We start from the raw sequence: 21,917 nt of genomic DNA, 5'->3' as shown, positions 1-21,917 counted from the left end.
AAGCCCATATCCTTAATGACTATACAAGTAGAAGTTTGAAGAAAGAGTTCTACTGCTTTAAGGAACAAAATAACTATTGCACTAAGGGAGCACTCCTTCAAAAGAGAATGTCAAAGAGAAGGTATGTTAATCATGCTTTGGGGGGGGCTTCTTTGCTTCTAGGGAGCACTTGGCAGGAGAAAGTATCTAATATCCGTAGCCAGATGCAGAAGCATCGCAAGGCCCCAACTGCTGTGTTTCTGTCGATGCTTGATGAGATAGCTTGTGAGTACAGATTTATGGACATGTGTGGGTGTCTGTGTTCCCCCAACCCCCAAGCCTCCTGAGCCCTGCAGTGCAAGACTCCCCTTCCAACCACCAGGAACCCACCAGTTAGTTCTAAGAGCTCTGTGACCATGGCCTGTGGGAACTAAGAGGAAGAGGAAAGAAATCATGTTTGCTGAATAAAGCAACAAGGTAGCCCAGGGCAAGCTGGGGCCAGCCCCCAAGCCACTAAAGGAGTAGTCTGACCACAGCAGCAAAGGTTTCAGTCTCATGAAGAGGAAGAGGCCCAGCAAACAACTTCTAGCAGCTTGCCCATCATCCCATGGCACCTATATACCCAGCTTTAGTACCCTGTACATCTCTGTTCTGTCCCTATGTGGCTCAGGGCTTCTTACCTAACCCCAGGTGTAGGCTTCAAATAATCTGGAACCTACTGAAACTGTGCTAACTGCTGGCTGGGTATTTGCATTCTTCTGGGACAGAAGTCTATAGCTCTAATCCCTGCCTCATAGACACCCCCCATCCACAAAGACAAGAAACAAGCAAAAGTAGATAAAACAGGTGGGCTGCTGGCAATTTTGGGGATGCCAAAGCAAACACTGCTGCATAAGGGTAAAATGTGCTGGTCTCAGGCAGTTCAGCCTCATAAATAGTCCCCATCATCCTCTTCCCCAGGGCTCTTCAATCTGCGCAGCAGCGACATCCCTTATAACCCCTTCTTCTATTCCTACGCACTGCTCACAGACTCCTCCATCAGGTATGGCTTTCCTCGGCTTGCTGTAGTGAACTTCTTCCAATTTCTACTCCTCACTTACCCTACCCCAATGTACAGCATTCTCATGAGCTTGGAGTTTTTCCTGAACCTTTTGTCCCTGTTCCCACCTACTCCAAATCTAGTCTGCTCCACTCTATGACCTCCAACAACAAAGGGCCTCTGGTCCTTTGCATTGTCCTTGGAGACTCTCAGGACCCTCCTGGTCTTACCTCCCCTCCCAGGTTATTTGTAAACAAGAGTCGTTTTAACTCTGAGACCTTGCAGTATTTGAACTCCAGCTGCACAGGCCCCATGTGTGTACAACTTGAAGATTACAGCCAAGTCCGTGACAGCCTCCAAGACTACACCTCGGGAGCTGTGAGGATCTGGATTGGAACCAGCAATACTATGTATGCATTCTACAAACTAATACCCAAGGTGAGTTTTCCAGTCCCCAGCCTGGGCCAGGACTGCCCTACTGAAGCCCTGTAAAGTCTCACCTAAAGTGGGGCACAGCCCCTCGGACATTCAGGTAGTTGGTCAGTCAACACGGTGTAGTGAGTCCCCTTCTATGTCTCCCTGGGAAGAGAAGGAAAAACTGGATGTCTATCCACAGAGAACTCAAATATTGTCCAAGGAAGCTAGAGGGAGTACATCCTGGTAGAGCAGTCTTTGAAGTCGCCAAACCTGAGACTGAATCCTGTCTTTGTCTCGAACTAGCTGTGCAATGACCTTGGACAGCTGACTTAGCCATGCTGGGCTTCTGTCACCTCACTTGTAAAATGATGATACGAGTCCCAACCTCAGAAGATTTGCTCTGAGGAGCTTTAGAGGAGATGGTATGTGTAAAACCAGTGCCTGGCACACAGCAGGTTCTCAATAAATGGCAGATGTTAGGATATGATATGTGTAGGAAACTCACACTGTCAGAACAGCCAGTCGACTGACAGAGGCCAGGCCCTGATCCATCCCAGAACACTAGTGAGATCCAGGGGCAGGGAGTGAGGGAAGGTTAAGCTGCCCATGGAAGACTAAGAAAGACCTGCATAACCAGAAAGCACACAAGGAAAAATCACTGTCACCATAGGGATAGGCAAGTCTCCCCTCAGCTGGGCATTTCTGCCAATACTTTTCAAACATCACTGTGCCCTGGAAAAGGTTCCCAGACCTCTTCTTCTCTGCCTATGACAGGATAAAGTTTTAACAGAAACCTACTCCCCAGTGATGACAACCAAGGCGGTGAAAAACAGCAAGGAGCAGGCCCTCCTCAGGGCCAGTCACGTAAGTCCATGAACAGGCATAGTAGCCTATCTTGAGCTCCCAGTCTGAGGGGTTAGAAAGGAGACCTTGCAGGAGGAGCCTGAAGAAGCCCCTTCAATGAAACAGAGAAGTGAACACAGAACTTCTAGGCACCCACCAATGCTTTACTTCCTTTCCCCTAACGTGATACGGTGGTTCAGAACATAGGCCCTGGATCTAGGTTATCAGAATTCAAACCCAGCTCTTCCACTCACCTCCTAGCTGGGAACCTTGGGCTAGTTGCTTCACCTCTGGATCTCGGTTTCCTCATTTCAAAAATAACTATTATAATACTAATCTGCAACAGAGGGTTGTTCTGAAGATCAAATAAATATAAATGGATATATTACACTATATATGTACACATAAAACATATATTATAATATAAATAATATAGTCATCCCTTGATATCCACAAAAGATTAGTTCCAGGACCCCCTCAGATACCAGAGTCTGCAGGTGCTCAAGTCCTTTATGTAAAATAATGTTGAATTTGCACTTAACCTCTACACATCCTCCCATAAACTTTATTTTTTAATGTATTTTAAATTCATCATGTTGACATGGTTTCAAGTGTCCCACTCAATATAACATCATCTACACACTGCATCGCGCCCCCTACCTTATGCAAAATCTCCTTCAACCCTCAGTCCCCCGCTTCCAACCCTCCCTTTCCCTCTGGCTATTGCTACCCTATTGTCTGTATATATGAGTTATGTATATATGTTTTTGGCTAATCCCTTCACCTTTTTTAGCAAGAGAGAGACAGACAGACAGGAAGGGAGAGAGATGAGAAGCATCAGTTCTTCATTGCGGCACCTCAGTTGTTCATTGATTGCTTCTCATATTGCCTTGACCAAGGGCTCCAGTTGAGCCAGTGACCCCTTGCTTGAGCCAGCAACCTTAGGCTTCAAGCCAACGACCTTAGGGCTCAAGCCAGCGACCATGGGATCATGTCTGTGATATCACGCTCAAGCCAGTGACCCCATGATCAAGCTGGTGAGCCTGTGCTCAAGCCAGATGAACCCATGCTCAAGCAAGCGACCTCAGGGTTTTAAACCTGGGTCCTCAATATCCCAAGTCAACACTCTATCCACTGTGCCGCCTCCTGGTCAGGCACCCTTCACCTTCTTGATCTCATCCCCTCTTCCTCCTTCCCTCTGACAACTGTCCATCCATTCCCTGTGACCCTGCCTCTGTTTATATTTTGGTCTTCAGTTTATTGTGCTCATTAGATTTCACAGATAAGTGAGATCACATAATATTTGTCTTTCTCTGCCTGGCTTATTTCACTTAGCATAATGTTCTCCAGGTCTATCCATGCTGTTACAAAAGGTAATCTCTAGATTACTTATACCTAATGCAATGCAAATATGATGTAAGCACAAGGTGAGGCAAAATTTGGTTTATAATTCTGAGTATGTGAAACACAGAGATTATTTTTGTATTATTATTTATTAATTATTGTACTATTTTCCAGACAAATAACTGTAAACCTACTCCCCCCTCATAGTTGTTATACTATATTGTTTAGGGATCAACTTTTTGAACTTTTTTTTGCAAATTTTAAAAAACATTGTATTTATTATTTTTAGAGAGAGGAAAGAAAGACAAAGCCGGGGGGAGGAGTGGAAAGAATCAATACATAGTTGCTCTTCATATCTGCCTTGACTGGGTGAGCTCAGGGTTTCAAACTGGCAATCTCAGGGTTCCAGTTCGATGCTTTATTCACTACATCACCACAGGTCAGACTTTTTCAAATATTTTTGATTCATGGTTGGTTGAATCTACAGATATGGAACCTGTGGCTACAAAGAGCTGACTATATATAATAAATATTAATAAATAATTAATTAATATATGTTAAATATTGAAATATATTCATTATATTATATACCCAATATATAATACATGATCATATATTACATAAATGTGTGTATGTATATACATTTACATATATATAACATGTACATATATATAATAATTATAAATTATACAAATATATAATTATATATAAATATAATTATATACACATGATTATTATATTAAATAATATGTTTATTGCTTTGAACACCACCTGGCGTATTCCAAGTGTTAAATAAGTATTCACTGTAAGAATTTGCTCACCCTGGTAAAAGGATAGCTGGCTCACTTTTTTTGACAATCCTGTTAAAATAAGGATAAAGCATCTCATTTTAGAAAACTATTTTTTATTGAAAATCTTAAACAAATGTGAAAGTGGAAAAAATAGCATAATGATTTCCATGCACTCGTCATCAAGTCATGGCATTTTGTCTGCAAGCCTACATTTATTTCCTCCACTCCCCACCCTCTGCTGCTGGGTGACTTTAAAACAAATCCTAGATATTATATCCTTTCTTCTGTCAACATGTCAATAAGTATCTCTAAAAGATAAGGACTCTTCAAAACATCACTACCCTGTGATTATATAAATAAACATTAATAAGATCCCTTAATAGCATCAAATATCATCAAATAACCAGTGAAAAACCTCGTGTTCTTAAAGTTCAGCTCCCAGAGCAGCCACCTGATCTCATCTTTCAGGAGCCTTGACTGAGACTATTCCTCAGATGGCTTCTCTGCTTGCCCCGCTCCAGGTGCGGGATGCTGTGCCGGTGATCCGCTACTTGGTCTGGCTGGAGAAGAACGTGCCCAAAGGCACGGTGAATGAGTTCTCAGGGGCAGAGCTGCTGGACAAGTTCCGAAGGTGAAAGACCACGGCTATCTTTTTTGCCTATCTTTTAATGTGGGGCTGGGCAAAGGGCGGAGGACTTGGTCTCCATACTTAGGGGAGAGGAAGACACTCCTTGTATTTCGGGCCCTCTTTGGAACAAGAAGTGACAGGTTCTTGGGTGGTCCTGGAGTTGGGCAGAGGGTGTTAGATGACACTCTCCAGCCCCTCTGACATTCGGACAATTTCCAGGGCCACAACCAAACATCTCCCTCTAGTGTCTGTTTCAGGCACTGGCCCTTTCTCCCTGGGGGAAGCTGGTTTAGGCCTATTGATTGGCCCCTGGACCACTTGAGAATATCAACTTGAGGAGGGAGGTTTCTTGAGGGTGTGTTTGGCCCAGGCCATAAGCAGACTGTAGGTTTGAGGTGCAAGATGCTGCTCTAGGGCTGGGAAAGTTTTAAATACAGGAAGCTAGGGCTTCTGCACTCTTGCTTTACCACAAACACACTGTAAGTCATACAGGCCTTGGTTTTCCCATCTATAAAATGGAGATAAAAGAGCAATAACTGCTGTCTACAGTCTTTCCTTTCTGACCTGTGCTCTATAAGTGGCAGATCAGTCAGGGCTGGGAAGATAGAACCAAGAGGTGGGGCCAAGAGAGTCTGGCTGAGGTAGATGGCGCTGTGACCTTCATTTGCCCTTGTTAGATATCCTGGGCCCATTCATTGACCATTCACGCCTTGTTCTTTGCAGAGAAGAGCAGTTTTCCTCCGGACCCAGTTTCCAAACCATCTCTGCCAGTGGTCTGAACGCTGCCCTGGCCCACTACAGGTACTTCAGGAGAAAGAATTTTCTGGGGCTCTGTTGGGGGGGGGGGAGAGGGTCCCGGTGTATGTGCAGGGGAGTAGAAGTGGAGGAGGGGCTGTTCTGGGACCTAAGTCCTTATTTAAGCTTTGAGGCCTTTAACATCATCAGGGCTTGGGGTGGAGAGTAGATCCCAGTGGGTAGGTTCTCCTTGGAATTAAAAGGCCTGAGCAGTTTTCTTCCAAGAGGCTGGGACTTTGTTTTAAAGATTTTATTTATTCATTTTTAGAGAGGAGATAGAGAGGGGAGGGAGGAGGAGCAGGAAGCATCAACTCCCACATCTGCTTGACTGAACAAGCCCAGGGTTCTGAACCAGCGACCTCAGTGTTCCAGGTCAATGCCTTGGCCACTGCACCACCACAGGTCAGGCAAGAGGCTGGGATCTTGTGAGCGTTCAGAGCTAAGGGGTCTGGAAGAGAGGCAGGGCTACTGCTAGATGCTTTTCTTTGTTGTCTTATGAGTTATTTATATGAGTTAATTTTTTATTCATTTTTAAGAGGGGAGGAGGAGGAGAGATAGAGACAGAAAGAGACAGAAGGGGGAACAGCAGGAAGTATAACTCTCACACATGCCTTGGCCGGGCAAGCCCAGGGTTTCAAACTGGCGACCTCAGCATTCCAGGTCAACACTTGATCCACTGCACCACCACAGGTCAAGCTATATTGGTTAATTCTTAAAGCTAACAAGCACACGGAAGAAAAGGCCCATTCAGTCAGTGTGAACCATGTAAGGTAGACGTAAGATGTAGGCTGGCTAAATGTTTGGCTCCACAGAAAACAAACACCTGTGGTCCTGCCTGATAACATCTGGAGGGTCAAGCTGACCCAATGCCTCAGTCTGACATGGCCACAGCAAGCGTAGGTCAGACATCCTCCAAGGATCAACCTGGCCTACCCCAGATTTCCCTCCCCTAGCATCTCCGAAGCTTTCACCTGCCTTGTTCCAGGTAAGAACTCGGCAGCTCAACCAAACCTTGCTCTCCAGCCCCGCCCTTGGGTCCTGGTACCCCCCCTTCTGCACCCTAGCCTTTCAGGGCCCTCTGCTCTAGGAGGCACAGGAAGTTAGAGAAAGAGTTCAGGCCCAGCTCCCTCCCAGCTTTACCCCGTGACCTCCTGCAGATCGGTTTCTCCTCATGTAAAAGGAGACTACCACAGTGGGTGCTCTCTAAGGCTCTCCCAGCTCCCACATTCTGGGCTCTTTTCTTCTCTCCTCCATGGAGACCAGGACCTTGCTTCTAAAGTGCAAGATAGACAGATACATGCTAAGGACATTAGTGGCAGAAGATGAAGACTTTCCAAAGCCCTTTGGCTGACCTGTGGTGGCGCAGTGGATAAAGCCTCAACCTGGAATGCCGAGGTCGCCAGTTTGAAACCCTGAACTTGCCTGGTCCAGGCACATATGGGAGTTGATGCTTTTTGCTCCCCTCCCCTCTCTCTTCCCTCTAAAATGAATAAAGCCTTTTCAAAGCCCTCTGGGAAATAATGACTTCCCTAAAGATGTCAGCCTGGACGTCCAAAGCCCAGGAGTGAGAGAGGATTCCCTATTTTTATTCAGGGATAGGCTGCTCCTTCACTCAACATCTCTTCCCTTCTCAGCCCATCCAAGGAGCTACACCGTAAGCTGTCTTCAGATGAAATGTACCTGGTGGATTCTGGGGGACAATACTGGTATGTAGCCTCCACCACGCCCTGGCCTGGCTGTTGCAGCTCAGACACCCTGGGCCAATCAAGAGCTGGCCAAAACTTTTCCTTCCTGGGCACAGACTTTTCAGATGAGATAGGAGAGGTCTGCGTTAAATGAGTCTTCTTATTTTTACACTTGGGGGGTGTCTCTGCACAGTGGGAGACTCACAGAAGCCAAAATGTGGGGCTGCCTATGCAGCACCTCAGTGAGAATCAAGAAAAGACTCCCTTTGCTCAAATAAAATGTTCTTAAGCCAACATATTATTACACAATCTGAACAGCCATGCTTAGCAGTCCTGCCGGGCTGCACAAACAGTGCATCCATACTCTCACCCGCTCATGCACACCCTGGGCACAGCCTATATACCGCCAGTGCCATGCACCCTCCTAACCCCTCCCCTCCCACCTGCATGGGTGAGGTGACCCAGTAGGTTAGGGGTGGAGGTTGAATTAGGCCTCCAAAAGCAATAAGCAAGCAAGAGAAGCAACTTCAGAGGACACCCAAAGCACAATGGAGACAGGGCACACCCATCACCTAGGTATGTGTCTGTGCATAAGGCACTCTCCTGTGCAAGAGGGTGCTGTCCCCCTGCACCAGGATGCCACAATCTGTGCGTCTACCTGTGTGTTCTCATTAAAATTCGTTCAGAACCGTGAAGTGAGTGGCATCCCTGTAGTTGTGTTACCCTTACACAGTGCATAGCCTGAACACCCATATTTGATGGCCTGGCAGACTAGGCTAACTCCATATCTTCCAAATATGTGATCAATCATTCCCACAAAAGCTGAGCTGAAAGAGCTAGAAGAGTTTTCTTTCCCATCCAGGAAGCAAGTGGACTATGGGAATAGAGGAAAGAGAGGTGCCGAAACTGATGTAGTTTTGAACAGTTTGTTATCCTCTATCCTGTAGAAATGGTGAATGTGCTAGTGACAAAGTCACTTGGCATGTTTTGAGCACAGCTCTTGGAGGCAGCATAGCAGGCACTCAGCCTAGCAGCCTTTCCTAGTGGCCGATGCGGCTCTTTGTGCACTGGAGACAGCCACTGTGCAAAGGGGAAGTGGATTTGTGGGACATTGCTGGATTGGGGTGGGTCCACAGCAGAATGAAGCCAGGGAAATAGTCATCCTACTTCTTCTCTCCTCTGAAAAAGTCTGCCACACCCTATGACCTGCTCCCAAGGAGGAGTCCCCAGAGCCCTGAAACCACTTCTCCTCTCCCCCTCCTCCCCTGAGTGAACACACGGGCCATGGGGTGGGGGTAGACAGGGACAGTTGCAGCTCATGGTTGGGAGTCAGATTTTTTGGCTTCTGGCTTCAGTTCACTGGAACTGTGAACAAATTCCTGGATCAGATTCATGTTTACAATGGAACAACTGTGTGGAAAGTGAGTGCTTACTGCAGGTCTGGCTTCACTGAGGCTCAGAGAGGAAGATGGCTTCCCAACCTCAATGGCTTCATCTGTGAAATGGAGATAATGAGGCCTGTTCTATCTTCCTTCTGTAGACATGTGTTCTATAGAGCAATCGTCCCCAATCTTTTTTGGGCCATGGACAAGTTTAATGTCAGAAAATATTTTCACAGACCGTCCTTTAGGGTGGGATGGATAAATGCACAAAATAAAATTATACAACCGGTGTAAAAACTGTGGTATTTTTAAATATAATTGTCGAACATACGAGACAAGCATCAGGAGTGAGTCTTAGATGGATGTAACAGAGGGAATCTGATCATTTTTAAAAAATAAAACATCGTTCAGACTTAAATATAAATAAAACGGAAATAATATGTTATTTATTCTTTCTCTGCGGACCGGTACCAAATGACCCACAGACCAGTACCGGTCCGGGGGTTGGGGACCACTGCTGTAGATGGTAAATAACTATCTGAATGTGTGAGTGTTAAGGTCTCTGTGGACCTCAGTTTTCCCATCTGTAAAAATGGGAGAGTCCTCTCCTACTCTCACAAAGTTTAGAAGAACCTTTGCTTTTTAAAGTCAGCCTGATCCAAGCTAAGAGAAGTTTACACACAACCAAAATGAGGGATATGGAGGTAGACTATGTTTGTGGAAAATCAGAATTGCCCAACAATATAGTAATTTAACTTGATAGCTTTACAGAGCCTCTTCATGTATAAATGGTGAAGATGGGCATTTGATGGCGGCGGCCATCTTCCTTCTACCTCCCACCCTACCCCCGTCCCCGCCCTGCCACTCAACCCCCAGTGGAAAGCATACAGGAAGCACATGACCATGATCCCTACCCCCAGCTGTTCAACATAGCTGGCCATGTTGATTTTCTTTCTACACAGGGACGGAACCACAGACATCACCAGAACTGTCCACTGGAGTACTCCTTCTGCTTTCCAAAAGGTAAGCATTGGACCTAGATTTCTTCTACTCACCCTCATTCAAGGGACACACAAGAGCTCTTTCATTTTATAGAATCTAAAACTGAGGCCCAGAGAGATGAAGTAGTTTGTCCATATTCGTATAGCAAGTTACTACCACAAAACATAGTGTTTGCCGGTACTTCCCCAGACATGTTACAGGCTACCAACAGAACTTCACAGTCTGTGTAGCAACCTGTGAGTTCTCACTGATATTAGTAATGACCGTGATGGGAATGGCATTTGTTTCAATGTGCCCAAGCTTATCCTCATTCCATTTCTGTAAATCAATGAACAAATATTTATTTGGTGCTATTTGTGTGCTTACCCCCGTGCTCAGCAGAAAGGAAGAAAAAAAGGTATTCCAGGAGGAAAAATGACAGAAGCAAAGTCTCAGAGGTGGAAAGGTGCTGGAGCTTTTTAGGAAGCAGTGAAGGCTGGTTTGCCTGGTGCAGAGGCTGGGACCGTATCTATGTCCACTATGGGGCCTCTGGGGAAGGTGGGGAGCAGGGAGTTGCACTCATGCATTCATCGAGCAGGCTGTGGCTCAGGCACTGTGCTAGAAACAGAGAAAAAGCCGACACTGGTTAGGCCTCAAGGAGCCCACAGTTTAGCTTGAGTCCACTGCCGCAGGCTGTTTGCCTGAATGGGACTCACCATGCTGACACAGGGAGTGGCCAGGAGAAGAGGCAGCTATCAGCCCACTTTCTTTTCTTTTTCCACAAGGTAACAGCTCTGACCAAATAAGGCTAACCTGCCAGATAATCAGATCCCAACTGAAACTTAAAACCTTAAGAAAACTAAAGGATGATCATGATAATAGTAATACTGTGGGCACTGACCTCAATTCGAGCATTTGCTCTGGAGCACCTTACATACATGAGTCTCCCTACTCCTCCCAACAAAATTATGAGCTGGTACTGTGATTGTCCCATTATAGATGAGAAAAGTGAGGCAGAGAGGTTAAAATTGCTCGGTTAAGGTCTCAGGTTTGTGAATAGCCAACTCAGGATTCCAGCCCAGGGAGTTTGTCTCCCAAGTCCCTGCTGTCACTGCCTCAGCTAACCATCACATAGAAGTGTCCTGTGGACCAGCCCAAAAGAACTACATGGACCAAGCCCCAGCTTTGGACAGGTCCCCTTCAGCCTCTTCTGACTATTTTTTAGAACCTGGGTGACCACACATGAACATGTGCCTACCTCCCAATAAGCCCCCCAACAGGCCTAGGCCCACACACCTGCACATACACCGGCCAGACAGCTGGAAGCTCTCAGGCTCCCCAGTGTTGTGCATCACATTACTTCTCCCTCTCCCCCCGCCCCCTCAGGAGGCATACACTCGTGTGTTGATAGGAAATATCGATCTGTCCAGACTCATCTTTCCTGCTGCTACATCAGGTAGGTTTTGGAGACCAAACTGGACCCAGAGTCATAGTCACTGATTTCATTAGACCCAGACCAACCACTACCCTGGCGTGGGGGAGCTGGTTGGGCAGGGGTTATATTATTGTCCCATACCTTGTTTAGATAAGAAAACCCAGCCCAGAAAGAGAAAGTTATTTTCCCAAGGTTACACAGAAAGTCAGTAGGAGAACCAGGCCTTGAACTCAAGCCTCCTGCCTACTAATCTATGGGTGGCTCAGGTTGGAGAGGTTAGTGTGGACTAGGAGTCATGGGAGGATTCCTGGAGGAAGTAGGTATCTTGAGAGATGGGGAAAATTGTAGTAGAGTCATTAGTCCAGGTAATGGGTACAATGTAAGGGATGCTAGAGATAGTACATGCTTACCTGCTTCTCAGTGACCCTTTTCCACAGGCGCAATCCTGGTAAATGGCATTGAAACAAGACAGCCAGGACCAAGGTGAACAGCCTGGGGTCCAGCTGACTGACTGGGGGCCATCCTTCTTCCAGGACTAATGTTGGAAGCCTTTGCTCGCAAAGCCTTGTGGAATGTTGGACTCAATTATGGTCATGGAACAGGCCATGGCATTGGCAACTTCCTGTGTGTGCATGAGTGTAGGTATCTACTGAACATTCCTTCAGAGTCTCTCTTCTTCTGAAGATGGTAGATCCTTTCATAGTTATGGAAATGACCAAACCCTCAGAGATGCAGTGACCAGCCAAGGTTACCCAGCTGGTAAGAGGTGATTCTCCATGGGATAAGTGAGAAAGGCTGGCAGCTAGCCACTCTTGCTGCCTGCATGGCATCTGGGAGGGTCCCAGAGAGAGGAGCAACAGGTCAAAGCCTAGTGGCTAACTGGCATAGACCCCCCAGAAATAAAAGCTGGAGCCAATCTGGTCTCTATCAGCCCCAGGTAGACAATGATATGGCAGACAGGGGCTGCTAGAAGTGTGCAGGGCTCCCCAGACACCTGCTGCTCCCCTTAGCTGCTAGTTTCCAAGCTGGTGAGTACAGGAGAGCTGACACCTTACCTACATCTTCCTTTCCAGGGCCAGTGGGATTCCATTCCAGCAGCCTTGCTATGAACAAGGGCATGTTCACTTCCATTGGTATGACTCTTGGGCTCCTCCACTTTTCTCCACCCCAAGACTAGCCCAGGACTGCAGTCTAGTGCAGTGGCCCCAACCTTTTTTTGGGCCATGGACCAGTTTAATGTCAGAAAATATTTTCACGGACCAGCCTTTAGGGTGGGACGGATAAATGTATCACGTGACTGAGACAAGTGTCAAGAGTGAATCTTAGACGGATGTAACAGAGGGAATCTGGTCATTTTTAAAAAATAAAACATCATTCAGACTTAAATATAAATAAAACGGAAATAATGTAAGTTATTTATTTTTTCTCTGTGGACAGGTACCAAATGGTCCACAGACTAGTACCGGTCCATGGCCCGGGGGTTAGGGACCACTGGTCTAAGGAATATGACAGGCACATGCACACCCAGCTCCACTGCTGCCCTCCCTCTCCTCCCTATCCCCAGTCCCAAATGGATTGTCCCATTCTAACTCTGGACCCCTTCAGCCAATACCCTCATTTTGCTCTTGGGAATCCAAACTATAGATTCTCCAATCAAATGTTTAGGATAATAGGACAGTGGCACACAGGGAGATGGGAGTACCTCCAGGACCCAAGTGGGCCCTGAAGTCTTCCCCATGGGCTGCAAAAGAGGCTGAGAGAGCTGAGGCCCAGCAGGTTGCCTCTGGGTAACCAATGAACATCTAACAAGGGGTGAGTCTGCCCCAGGCAGCTGCCGAGAGCAGCCAGACAGTGGTACCCTGTAGCCGCTCCTTAATTGGTACAGGAAGCCTGGGCTTGGGTCCTCCCACCTGTTTAATGCCACCAGCATCTCTGTGTCTCCCAGAACCTGGTTACTATAAGGATGATGAATTTGGGATCCGTCTTGAAGATGTGGCCCTTGTGGTAGAAGCAAAGACCAAGGTAAAGTGACACTGCAATGAGCTGGAGGTTTAGACAGCATGGCAGTGACTTCTGGCTGTGTGTGGGGGCAGGTGGACAGAAGGTCAAAGGAGAAGAGCATCTAAATGTATGAACATGAATTTATTTAGACTCTTCCTTAGCTCTGGAAAAATGTTATAACTCAGAATTTCTCAAATCTTTTTGCACATTAGAATATAAGAATCATCTAGAGTTTTTTCTTTTTAATGCCAATGTCCAGGTCCCACTCCAGACCAAATGAATCAGTATTCCTGCCCTAAATCATTGGTTTTCAGTGCACATGATAATCACCAGGAGACACTGTTAAAAGTAACGATTCCATATAATAGCAACCAACAAGGCAAATTAAAAAACAGAAACAAAAACTTCCATGGAAAAAGTCTCTACTCAGGGACATGAAAATATTTTATTAAATGGTGCTTTCTGTAAAGAAACCTTGACATTTTGATGATATTATTTCTCCCTAAATTAACCTATAAATTCAAGCCAACCTCAATTTCAGCAGTACTAACTGTATGAGTTTGTAACTTCACAAAATGATGGTAGATAGTAAAGGATTTTTTTGCAAAAATAAACAAAAAATAGCTATGTATATAGGAAAATTCTAAAAAGAAAAAAGAGAAATAAGGGAAACTAACCTTTTCAGATATTAGCACATACTCTGAAGCTACCATAATTAAAACAGTGTGACACTGGGCATGGGAGCGACAGTTGTAACAATGGAGCACAAAAAGCAGCCCAGAAATAGACCCTCTACTATCCATAAATGAAGTGGGACTTTAGTTACAATAAATATGGCATTTCAAAACAGTAAGGGAGGACCTGACCTGTGATGGCACAGTGGATAAAGTGTCAACCTGGGAACACTGAAGTCGCTGGTTCAAAACCCTGCACTTGTCTGGTAAAGGCACATGTGGGAGTTGACACTTCCTGCTCCTCATTTCTTTCTCTCTCTTTCTTTCTCTCCTCTCTAAAATGAATGAATGAATGAATGAATAAATAAATAAATAAATAAATAAAATTTAAAAATCAGCAAGGTAACACTTTATTTAAAAAAAACAGTTAAGGAGAGATAGAGATTGTTTAGTCAATGAAAGGGAGAACAAACGGCTAATCATTTGGGGGTAGGGATTAAACTGAAGAGCCTCACAATTACACCAAAATAAAATTCCAAATGGATCAAGGTTTAAATGTGAAACCATAAAAGATCTAGAAGAAAACCTATATGAATTCATTTTTAATCCTAATGTGGAATAGGATCTTTCTATGCAAGACCCAGAAGCCATGAAGTAAAAGATTGATAATTCTGACTAAATTAAGTTTTACAAAGTCTATATAGAAACAATACAGTAATCAAAAGTTGTATCACAAACAAAGCACATATGTCAGAGAAAGGGTGAATGTCCTTTTACCATGAGCTTTTACAAATCAATAAGACAAAAATAGGGAAAACAAGAAAAAAATAGGCAAGGGACACAAAGATCAACACATATGATCCATAAATGTGAAAAGATGCTCAACTTAATTCTTTAAAAAATACAAATCAAGCCTGACCGGGCGGTGACGCAGTGGATCAAGCGTCGGACTGGGACGTGGAGGACCCAGGTTCGAGACCCCGAGGTCGCCAGCTTGAGTGCGTGCTCACCTGATTTGAGCAAAGCCCACCAGCTAGGACCCAAGGTTGCTGGCTCGAGCAAGGGGTTACTCGGTCTGATGAAGGCCCGCGGTCAAGGCACATATGAGAAAGCAATCAACGAACAACTAAGGTGTCACAGCAAAAAACTGATGATTGATGATTCTCATCTCTCTTCTTTCCTGTCTGTCTGTCCCTGTCTATCCCTCTCTCTGACTCTCTCTCTGTCCCTGTAAAAACAAAATACAAATCAAAACCTTAGAATACCATGTTTCACCTCTCTGATTGGCAAAAAATAAGACTTTGCTTATACCCAGTGCTGGTGAGTTTGTGAGAAACAGGCACTCCCATACACTGCTGGGGGTACAATCTTTCTGGAGGACAGTTTGACAATATCAAAATTCCTATTCAAAATGTCTGTACTTTTTCTCTCACAATTCCTTAGCCAGACACAGTATATACCTTCTGGATATAGTCACAAGAGGTCACCAAGATGTTTCTATACAATGATGTTGACTGTAGCATTGATAGTAATAGTTTAAACAGTAAAACATCCTAAACATCTATCTTGATTAAATAAATCATGATACACATACTTTGAACCCTTAAATAGTCCTTTAAAAGAACAGGCTGAATCTCTTTATGCTAATGTGGAGTGCTTTCCTAGGCTTACTATTGAGGTGGGATGGGGAAGGGAATGTGCAGAGTAGTATATGATAGGGTCCGTTTTGCATTAATTTTTTAAAAATATACACATATATTCTGTATGTGCCTAAAATATTTTCAGGAAGGAAAGCAAGCAGGGAGGAGACTTTCAAATTTAATTGGGTATCTTTTTGTAGTTTGAATTTTCTAAGCATATACATGCAAGAGCTCTCTGAGAAATGGGAATTATGGGCTATTTTTTCTTCTTTATGCTTACTTCTATAGATAAATCCATCAATAAATATGTAGATAGAAAGATGATAGATAGATAGATAGATAGATAGATAGATAGATATAGAGACAGGTGGAGATTAGATAGGTAGATATAAAAATCTAATATTTACCTTTAAATTATTTAATTGCAGATTCCCAGCCCTGCTTTGGAGTTTCTAATTCTAGTAGTCTGGGGAGGTGGGTCTCAGAATCTATACATTAAACAAGCTCCCTAGCTGCTGTGTGGATGCATACACTTTGAGAAATACAGATCTCAGTCTAAATTTAAGAATCAGGAGGGAAGTAGCAAAGGCAGGGTGCTAACTGGTACAGAAGGGAGTAGCCAAGGGCAGTGTGGGAGGCTCAGGCTTCCCCTGAGTCTTGGGTTTGATAAGGGTCAGTTCTTTATGTCTGTGGTTTCTGAGTGAAGTATTTCAGTACTTCCTTCAGCTTAGCTCCTCCCCCCCACACTCACTTCCTGCTTTCCCACCTTCTCTGTGGCCTCACAGTATCCAGGGACCTACCTGACCTTTGAAGTGGTGTCTTTGGTGCCATATGACCGGAACCTCATTGATGTGAACCTGCTGTCCCCTGAGCAGGTGAGTGCCCCTCAACACTGTCTACCCTTCAGCCCCTGAACCACTGCCTGCCTTCTCCACCCTGGACCTCTCTCGCCTCTACTCCCCCTCCCCCAAGACCCTCTACCTTCCTTCTCCGGTGTCAGGGTCCACACTGGTGGCACCTGTAGGCACACACTGTAAGGGTATTCTTTGTTACTCACCAGAGACTCCAAAGGTTCTAATACTTGATCAGATCAGCCTGCCAAACCCCAGGTACTAACTCTTGGAAACTCTGACACTGGGTTTCTGGACTCTCTCATCTCAAGTCCTATAACTGATATTACCCTCCTCTTTCTGAGCCACAGGCCTCTTCTGTAAAATGGGATCATGCCCGCCCTAATTACTCTTATTTTTGGGCCTGAAACTAACATCTCCACCCCCACACTCCATGCAAGTCACTATGACACTAAACAGCCACTGTGTCCAACTGCCTTCCAGAAGCCCTGGAGAATGCCTGTGGCCTGGTGATGGCTGGGAATCAGGGGGGAAGCACCAAAGGTGGAGTGCTAAGTACATAAATCTCCTATGGGGATCTGTGGGGTAACTGAGCCAAAGTGGGCAGCCGGGCTCCCATAGCATGAGCATGGATGGCTCCAAGAATTCACCTCTTAGAAGCTCACTCTGGGGGAAAGCTCATCCCTCCTACCCTTTGCAGCTCCAGTACCTGAACCGCTACTACCAGACCATCCGGGAGAAGGTGGGCCCCGAGCTGCAGAGGCGCCAGCTGACGGAGGAATTTGAGTGGCTGCAGAAGCACACAGAGCCCCTGTCTGCAAGGGCTTCACGCACCACCTTCTTGACCTCTCTGTTCGTGATTTCCACTCTTACCATCCTTGACTGGAATGTCTAGAGGCCCAAGACTCCCCTGCTAACCTTCTTCTCAGCTCCCTTCGCCCCGCACCACCCGTTTCCTGAGCTCCTGCTGGCCCATTGCCTGAAACCTCTGCCTTCAGCATCCTTCCCCAGGACCAAGCCCCAGGGACTCAGGGCTTCTTGGCCCCAGGCAGATCCCTTCCAGGCTTGTACACTTCATCCTTGGCTCCCAACCCCCAAAATAAGAAAGCCAGCTAGTTCTTTTCTTCCAGTGAGCCCAGTAAGCCTAACCTATAACCTGCCAGAGCCTGTTGCTCTAGCCCTTGAAGACTAATATAGGACAGTGTCTTGCCCGCCAGGGACCCCATGGTCCTAGAGAACCCAATCTTAAAACCACCAGAGCTGTTCCCTCACACTGGCTCCTAATTCCTTGGTCTTCCCACACCCTTAGGCTGCCTCTGGCCACCCCCACCTGTCCCTGGACTTACAATGACCTCCTGGCTGCTGCCCCTAGGCTGAGGGAACAAGAGCTGCTTCCAGGCTTTTTGCTGTGCCTGTAGGGGAGGACGAGGGGGTGGTTGAGTCCTCTGGAGACAAACTGAATCCCCAGTGTCAGGAAGGCCAACAAGGGAAGGGACATCAGCCCTCCACTTACCATGTGAGTGCATCACACCAAGTGACAGGATAGGGAGTTAGGCCATAGGAATTTTGCTATGGGGTAGGAGGGAATGTGGAAAGACCTCTGGAATATGGCCCTACCTGAAGTTGGGAATCACCTAAACAGTAAGGCCGAATCTCAGATTTCCCATCATGTGGGAACCTTTCAAAACTTGCAAAGTGCAGCCACATGACAATGTTGTTAAATCTTTAAGCATCCTTGGATGACCATTAACCGATGTGTCCAGTCTGGTTTCCCCATTTTACAGATAGGAAAACTGAGTTCCAGACAGAGTAGGGCCTGCCCAAGGACACATAGTGTTTGGTTTGGACATGGTGGGACCAGAATAGACCAGCAGTCCAGCTCTTTTGGTCTATGGCACCATGGAGAATTCCTTTGCCTACCTCTGAACCCCGTCCTGGCTCTCTGAGCCCACTGTTGGTAGCAGGGGTGGGGGTGGGTTCTCTGACCAGCCTAGCCGTTAGCCACCTGGGCTCACATCCTGCTATATACTTAAAACAACCTGGCAACAAAGCTTGCCTTTGAGTTTTGCATTGTGTCTGCTATGTTGCTGGAGACTGCTGTTACCTGTGGCTTTTGTGGTGGAGAAGGAAGAGGTGGGGGTGAGGAGGGGGAGGGGATGTGAGGCTCCCAAAGCTCAGTTGGGGAGCACATGTGCTTGAGAATGTGCCTGTGAGCATGCTCACAGTGTTCCTGTATTCATATACATGCCATGCCCAACCAACCACCTCCTGTGCTCAAGGTCTCAGAGCCTTTTGGAGAAACAGAGGGGAGCCTCACACTAGGGGTCTTGTCAAATGTGGTCCTGAAAAGTTGGGGCCATGAACTTTCCTCAAAGGAGCATAACCAGGGGGACGATAGAACCAAATCCCTGAGGCAGAGTGCTAGGCAAGAGCACCAGGCCGAGGAATCCCCCAGGGTGGAACCACCAGGCCTAGTTTGCCTATGACAGTTATCACCAGTGACACTTACATCCAAAGGGCCCAGCTCTGAGCCATCCTCACTGAGAGCCTCTAGCACCCAACAGTGGGCCTCTGCTCGCTGAGTCATTTGCTCCCTCACATACTCACCCCACAAAAACAGCTACTAATAATAAAATTAAACGTACCACCGCTGCCGCCATCATCATCAGTGCTACCACCTACTGAGGGTTAGTATGTACCTGGGGCTGTGCCTTATATGCATTCTTTTAGAATTTTTTTTTTATTTTATTGAGGTAAGAACACTAAATGCAAGACCTACCTTTTTAATAAGTGTTTAAGTGTACACTATTGCATTTTCTCACTTAATTGTCATGGCCTATGATTAGGTTCTTTTATTGTTCCCATTTTACAAGAGAGGCTCACAGAGATTAACCAACTTGCTCAAGGTCACTCATCAAGGAAATGAAAAAAAAAAGCAGGATTCAAACCAGTTAGATGACTCTAGAACTCCCTCTCAGAAAAGGGCAAGGAGTGTGGCTCACAGCATTTTACAGATGAGAAAACTGAGGCTCAACCAAGATCACACAGCTGGTGAGCTGGGACTCAGACCCAGCTGGTGTTCTCCACACTAGCCTGCTTCCCCAGCACCTGCCTGCCCAGGCCTTTACCTTTGGGCCCTGACATTTGCTTCTGTGATTCTAGCAGACTGTGGGCAGCAGGGGTGACCAAGACCCACTCATGGGCATTTCAGCCCAAGGTGGTTCACACGCTAGTCTTCCCCCCCACACACTTCAGTGCAAGACCCAGGTTCCTCCTCATCTCCTCCCTGTAACTTAACTGCCACTTCCAATCTACCACCTTGGGACTGAGAACCTCCACCCCAGAAGCATGCTGCAGAGGGGGCTGCTGCCACCCTGGATCCTCTCTTCCAGTGTCCCTTCCAGGCACACAGACCATCCTGCTGGAAAGGTTACACTCTGGATCAGGCAGGGAAACATTCAGGGTACACACAACTAACATGTGTTAGCAGAGCTAACATATGCAGGGACTCTTGAGACGTCCATCCCTATGAACTGAAGATAAATAAGTGCCCCTTTGGGCTTTGGTCCTTTGTCTTTATGCTGAAGGATGAGGTTGACCAAACCCCTCCTTGCTCCCTGATTGTCACTGTGGAGCAGGCCATGTAGAAAAGCTCCATTTCTTAGGAGTTAAGATTCTGTGGTTCTAGTCCCAGCTATACTGGCTATGTGACCTTGGACGAGTCTCTTCAAGTCTCTGGTTTTTATTAATCCCTCATAAATTGACCTGCACCTCCTGCCTCATGAGGTTACAGTGAAAGGCTCATAAAATCTAGATGTGACAGGACCCTATAAGCCAGGAAGGCACATAGACAATAGATAATAATGCTATTGGTATCCAGCATGATTTCAACTCTTGCCTTACCTTTGGAGGTAGGTAAGGAAAAAGTTTGGGACCCAAATTTTATAAATAAATCATTAAAACTAGACAGGCTTTTGAGCAAGTGTCTGATTTTTGTTTTTCTATCTCTGCTCCCTAGAACCCAAGGTTCATCAGAAATGTCACAAAGGCTGCCACAGAAAAAGCTCCAGCCACAATCAGCCTGTATGGGCTTTTAGAAAATTGTATGGAAGTAGCTGCTGGGCCAGCATCATGGGTCATCAGCCTATGCAATAGTACAGTAAGCAGAAGCACAAGTCCCTGCACTTTATTTAATGCTCTGCTTAGAAGGGCCCACTATTGATTTCATGCTCTGCTGTCACCATCTTGAAAGTTTTAATAATTTTTTAACAAGGGCCCCTGCATTTTCATTTTGTACCAGCCCCACAAACTCCATAGCCAGTCCTGACTAGCAGCTCTGTGGCCAAACAAACAAAATCTGAGGTCAATCCCTTCATTGTACAGATGGGGAAATGTGAACAGCAGATCAGAAATAGGAAGGCACTTGCCCAAGGTCACATTGCTCATTAAGTCCAAAGCTCAGACTAAATTCCCAGTGTCCTGATTCAGCTCTATCCTGGCTCCTTCCTCGCCTTCAGTGGGTGCTCCTGTCACTCCCTTACTGCCTCTGATGAGCAAACTGGGAGCAGAGGAGATCTGTGTGAGGTCACATGACTGTGACAACAGTGGTTATGATGGCACTGAGACACATTTCTTTTTTTTTTTTTTTTTGAACCTGGAAACGGGGAGAGACAGTCAGACAGGCTCCCGCATATGCGCCCGACAGGGATCCACCCGGCACGCCCACCAGGGGCGAAGCTCTGCCCACCAGGGGGCGATGCTCTGCCCCTCCGGGGCGTCGCTCTGTCGACACCAGAGCCACTCTAGTGCCTGGGGCAGAGGCCAAGGAGCCATCCCCAGCGCCCGGGCCATCTTTGCTCCAATGGAGCCTTGGCTGCAGGAGGGGAAGAGAGAGACAGAGAGGAAGGAGGGGGGGTGGAGAAGCAAATGGGCGCTTCTCCTATGTGCCCTGGCCGGGAATCGAACCCAGGTCCCCCGCACGCCAGGCCGACGCTCTACCACCGAGCCAACCGGCCAGGGCGAGACACATTTCTTGATGCTTTAAATCCTTTTTGGAATAGAAAAGAGCAGTGGTAAGATGATAGATAGAGACATACATACATGCACAAAGTGTAAATGGTTCATTTTGAAAATTAGAATTAAGTCAGTCCTCACTCATTGGCCAGCCAGCATCTTGGCTTGGGACAGGAAGGGGCGGGGCTGGCTACTCTTCACCCGGATAAACCACGGCAGCAGTGAATTTTACTAACCCACTGGTCACTTCCTCAAATCAGTGGTTGTGTACTCTTGGTGCTGAAAAAAAAAAAAGAAATATGAAAGATTCAATAGCAACTGTTTCTTCCCTGTCTGTCTATCCTTGCCAGAGGTGGATTATGGTCAGTTGAGGCCCCGGATGCAGAAGAAAATATTGGGCCTCTTAAGAAAAAGAGAGA

The 21,917-nt window shown here is 46.3% G+C and overlaps 1 protein-coding gene across 2 annotated transcripts in view; it reads left to right on the top strand.

The window, feature by feature from the left end:
- Positions 1–20,445, top strand: part of XPNPEP2 (X-prolyl aminopeptidase 2) — a 31,872-nt gene extending 11,427 nt beyond the window's left edge. Inside the window, exons 8-21 of one of the 2 annotated variants that reach the window (XM_066249324.1) lie at positions 163–264; positions 940–1,021; positions 1,261–1,456; positions 2,210–2,299; positions 4,935–5,044; positions 5,765–5,842; positions 7,471–7,542; positions 9,866–9,926; positions 11,271–11,340; positions 11,853–11,957; positions 12,393–12,452; positions 13,265–13,341; positions 16,420–16,509; positions 17,186–20,445. In XM_066249324.1, coding sequence (XP_066105421.1) covers positions 163–264; positions 940–1,021; positions 1,261–1,456; positions 2,210–2,299; positions 4,935–5,044; positions 5,765–5,842; positions 7,471–7,542; positions 9,866–9,926; positions 11,271–11,340; positions 11,853–11,957; positions 12,393–12,452; positions 13,265–13,341; positions 16,420–16,509; positions 17,186–17,380 — 1,388 coding nt within the window. In that variant the 3' untranslated portion in view covers positions 17,381–20,445. The remainder of the gene's footprint in view (positions 1–162; positions 265–939; positions 1,022–1,260; positions 1,457–2,209; positions 2,300–4,934; positions 5,045–5,764; positions 5,843–7,470; positions 7,543–9,865; positions 9,927–11,270; positions 11,341–11,852; positions 11,958–12,392; positions 12,453–13,264; positions 13,342–16,419; positions 16,510–17,185) is intronic. The other variant, XM_066249325.1, reaches the window with a different exon arrangement.
- Positions 20,446–21,917: the final 1,472 nt, after the last annotated feature.

Source organism: Saccopteryx bilineata, chromosome X (assembly GCF_036850765.1).
Source record: "Saccopteryx bilineata isolate mSacBil1 chromosome X, mSacBil1_pri_phased_curated, whole genome shotgun sequence".
Lineage (NCBI taxonomy): Eukaryota > Metazoa > Chordata > Mammalia > Chiroptera > Emballonuridae > Saccopteryx > Saccopteryx bilineata.
The sequence above is the reverse complement of the archived record's forward strand: the minus strand, read 5'-3'. Positions and strand labels throughout refer to the sequence as shown.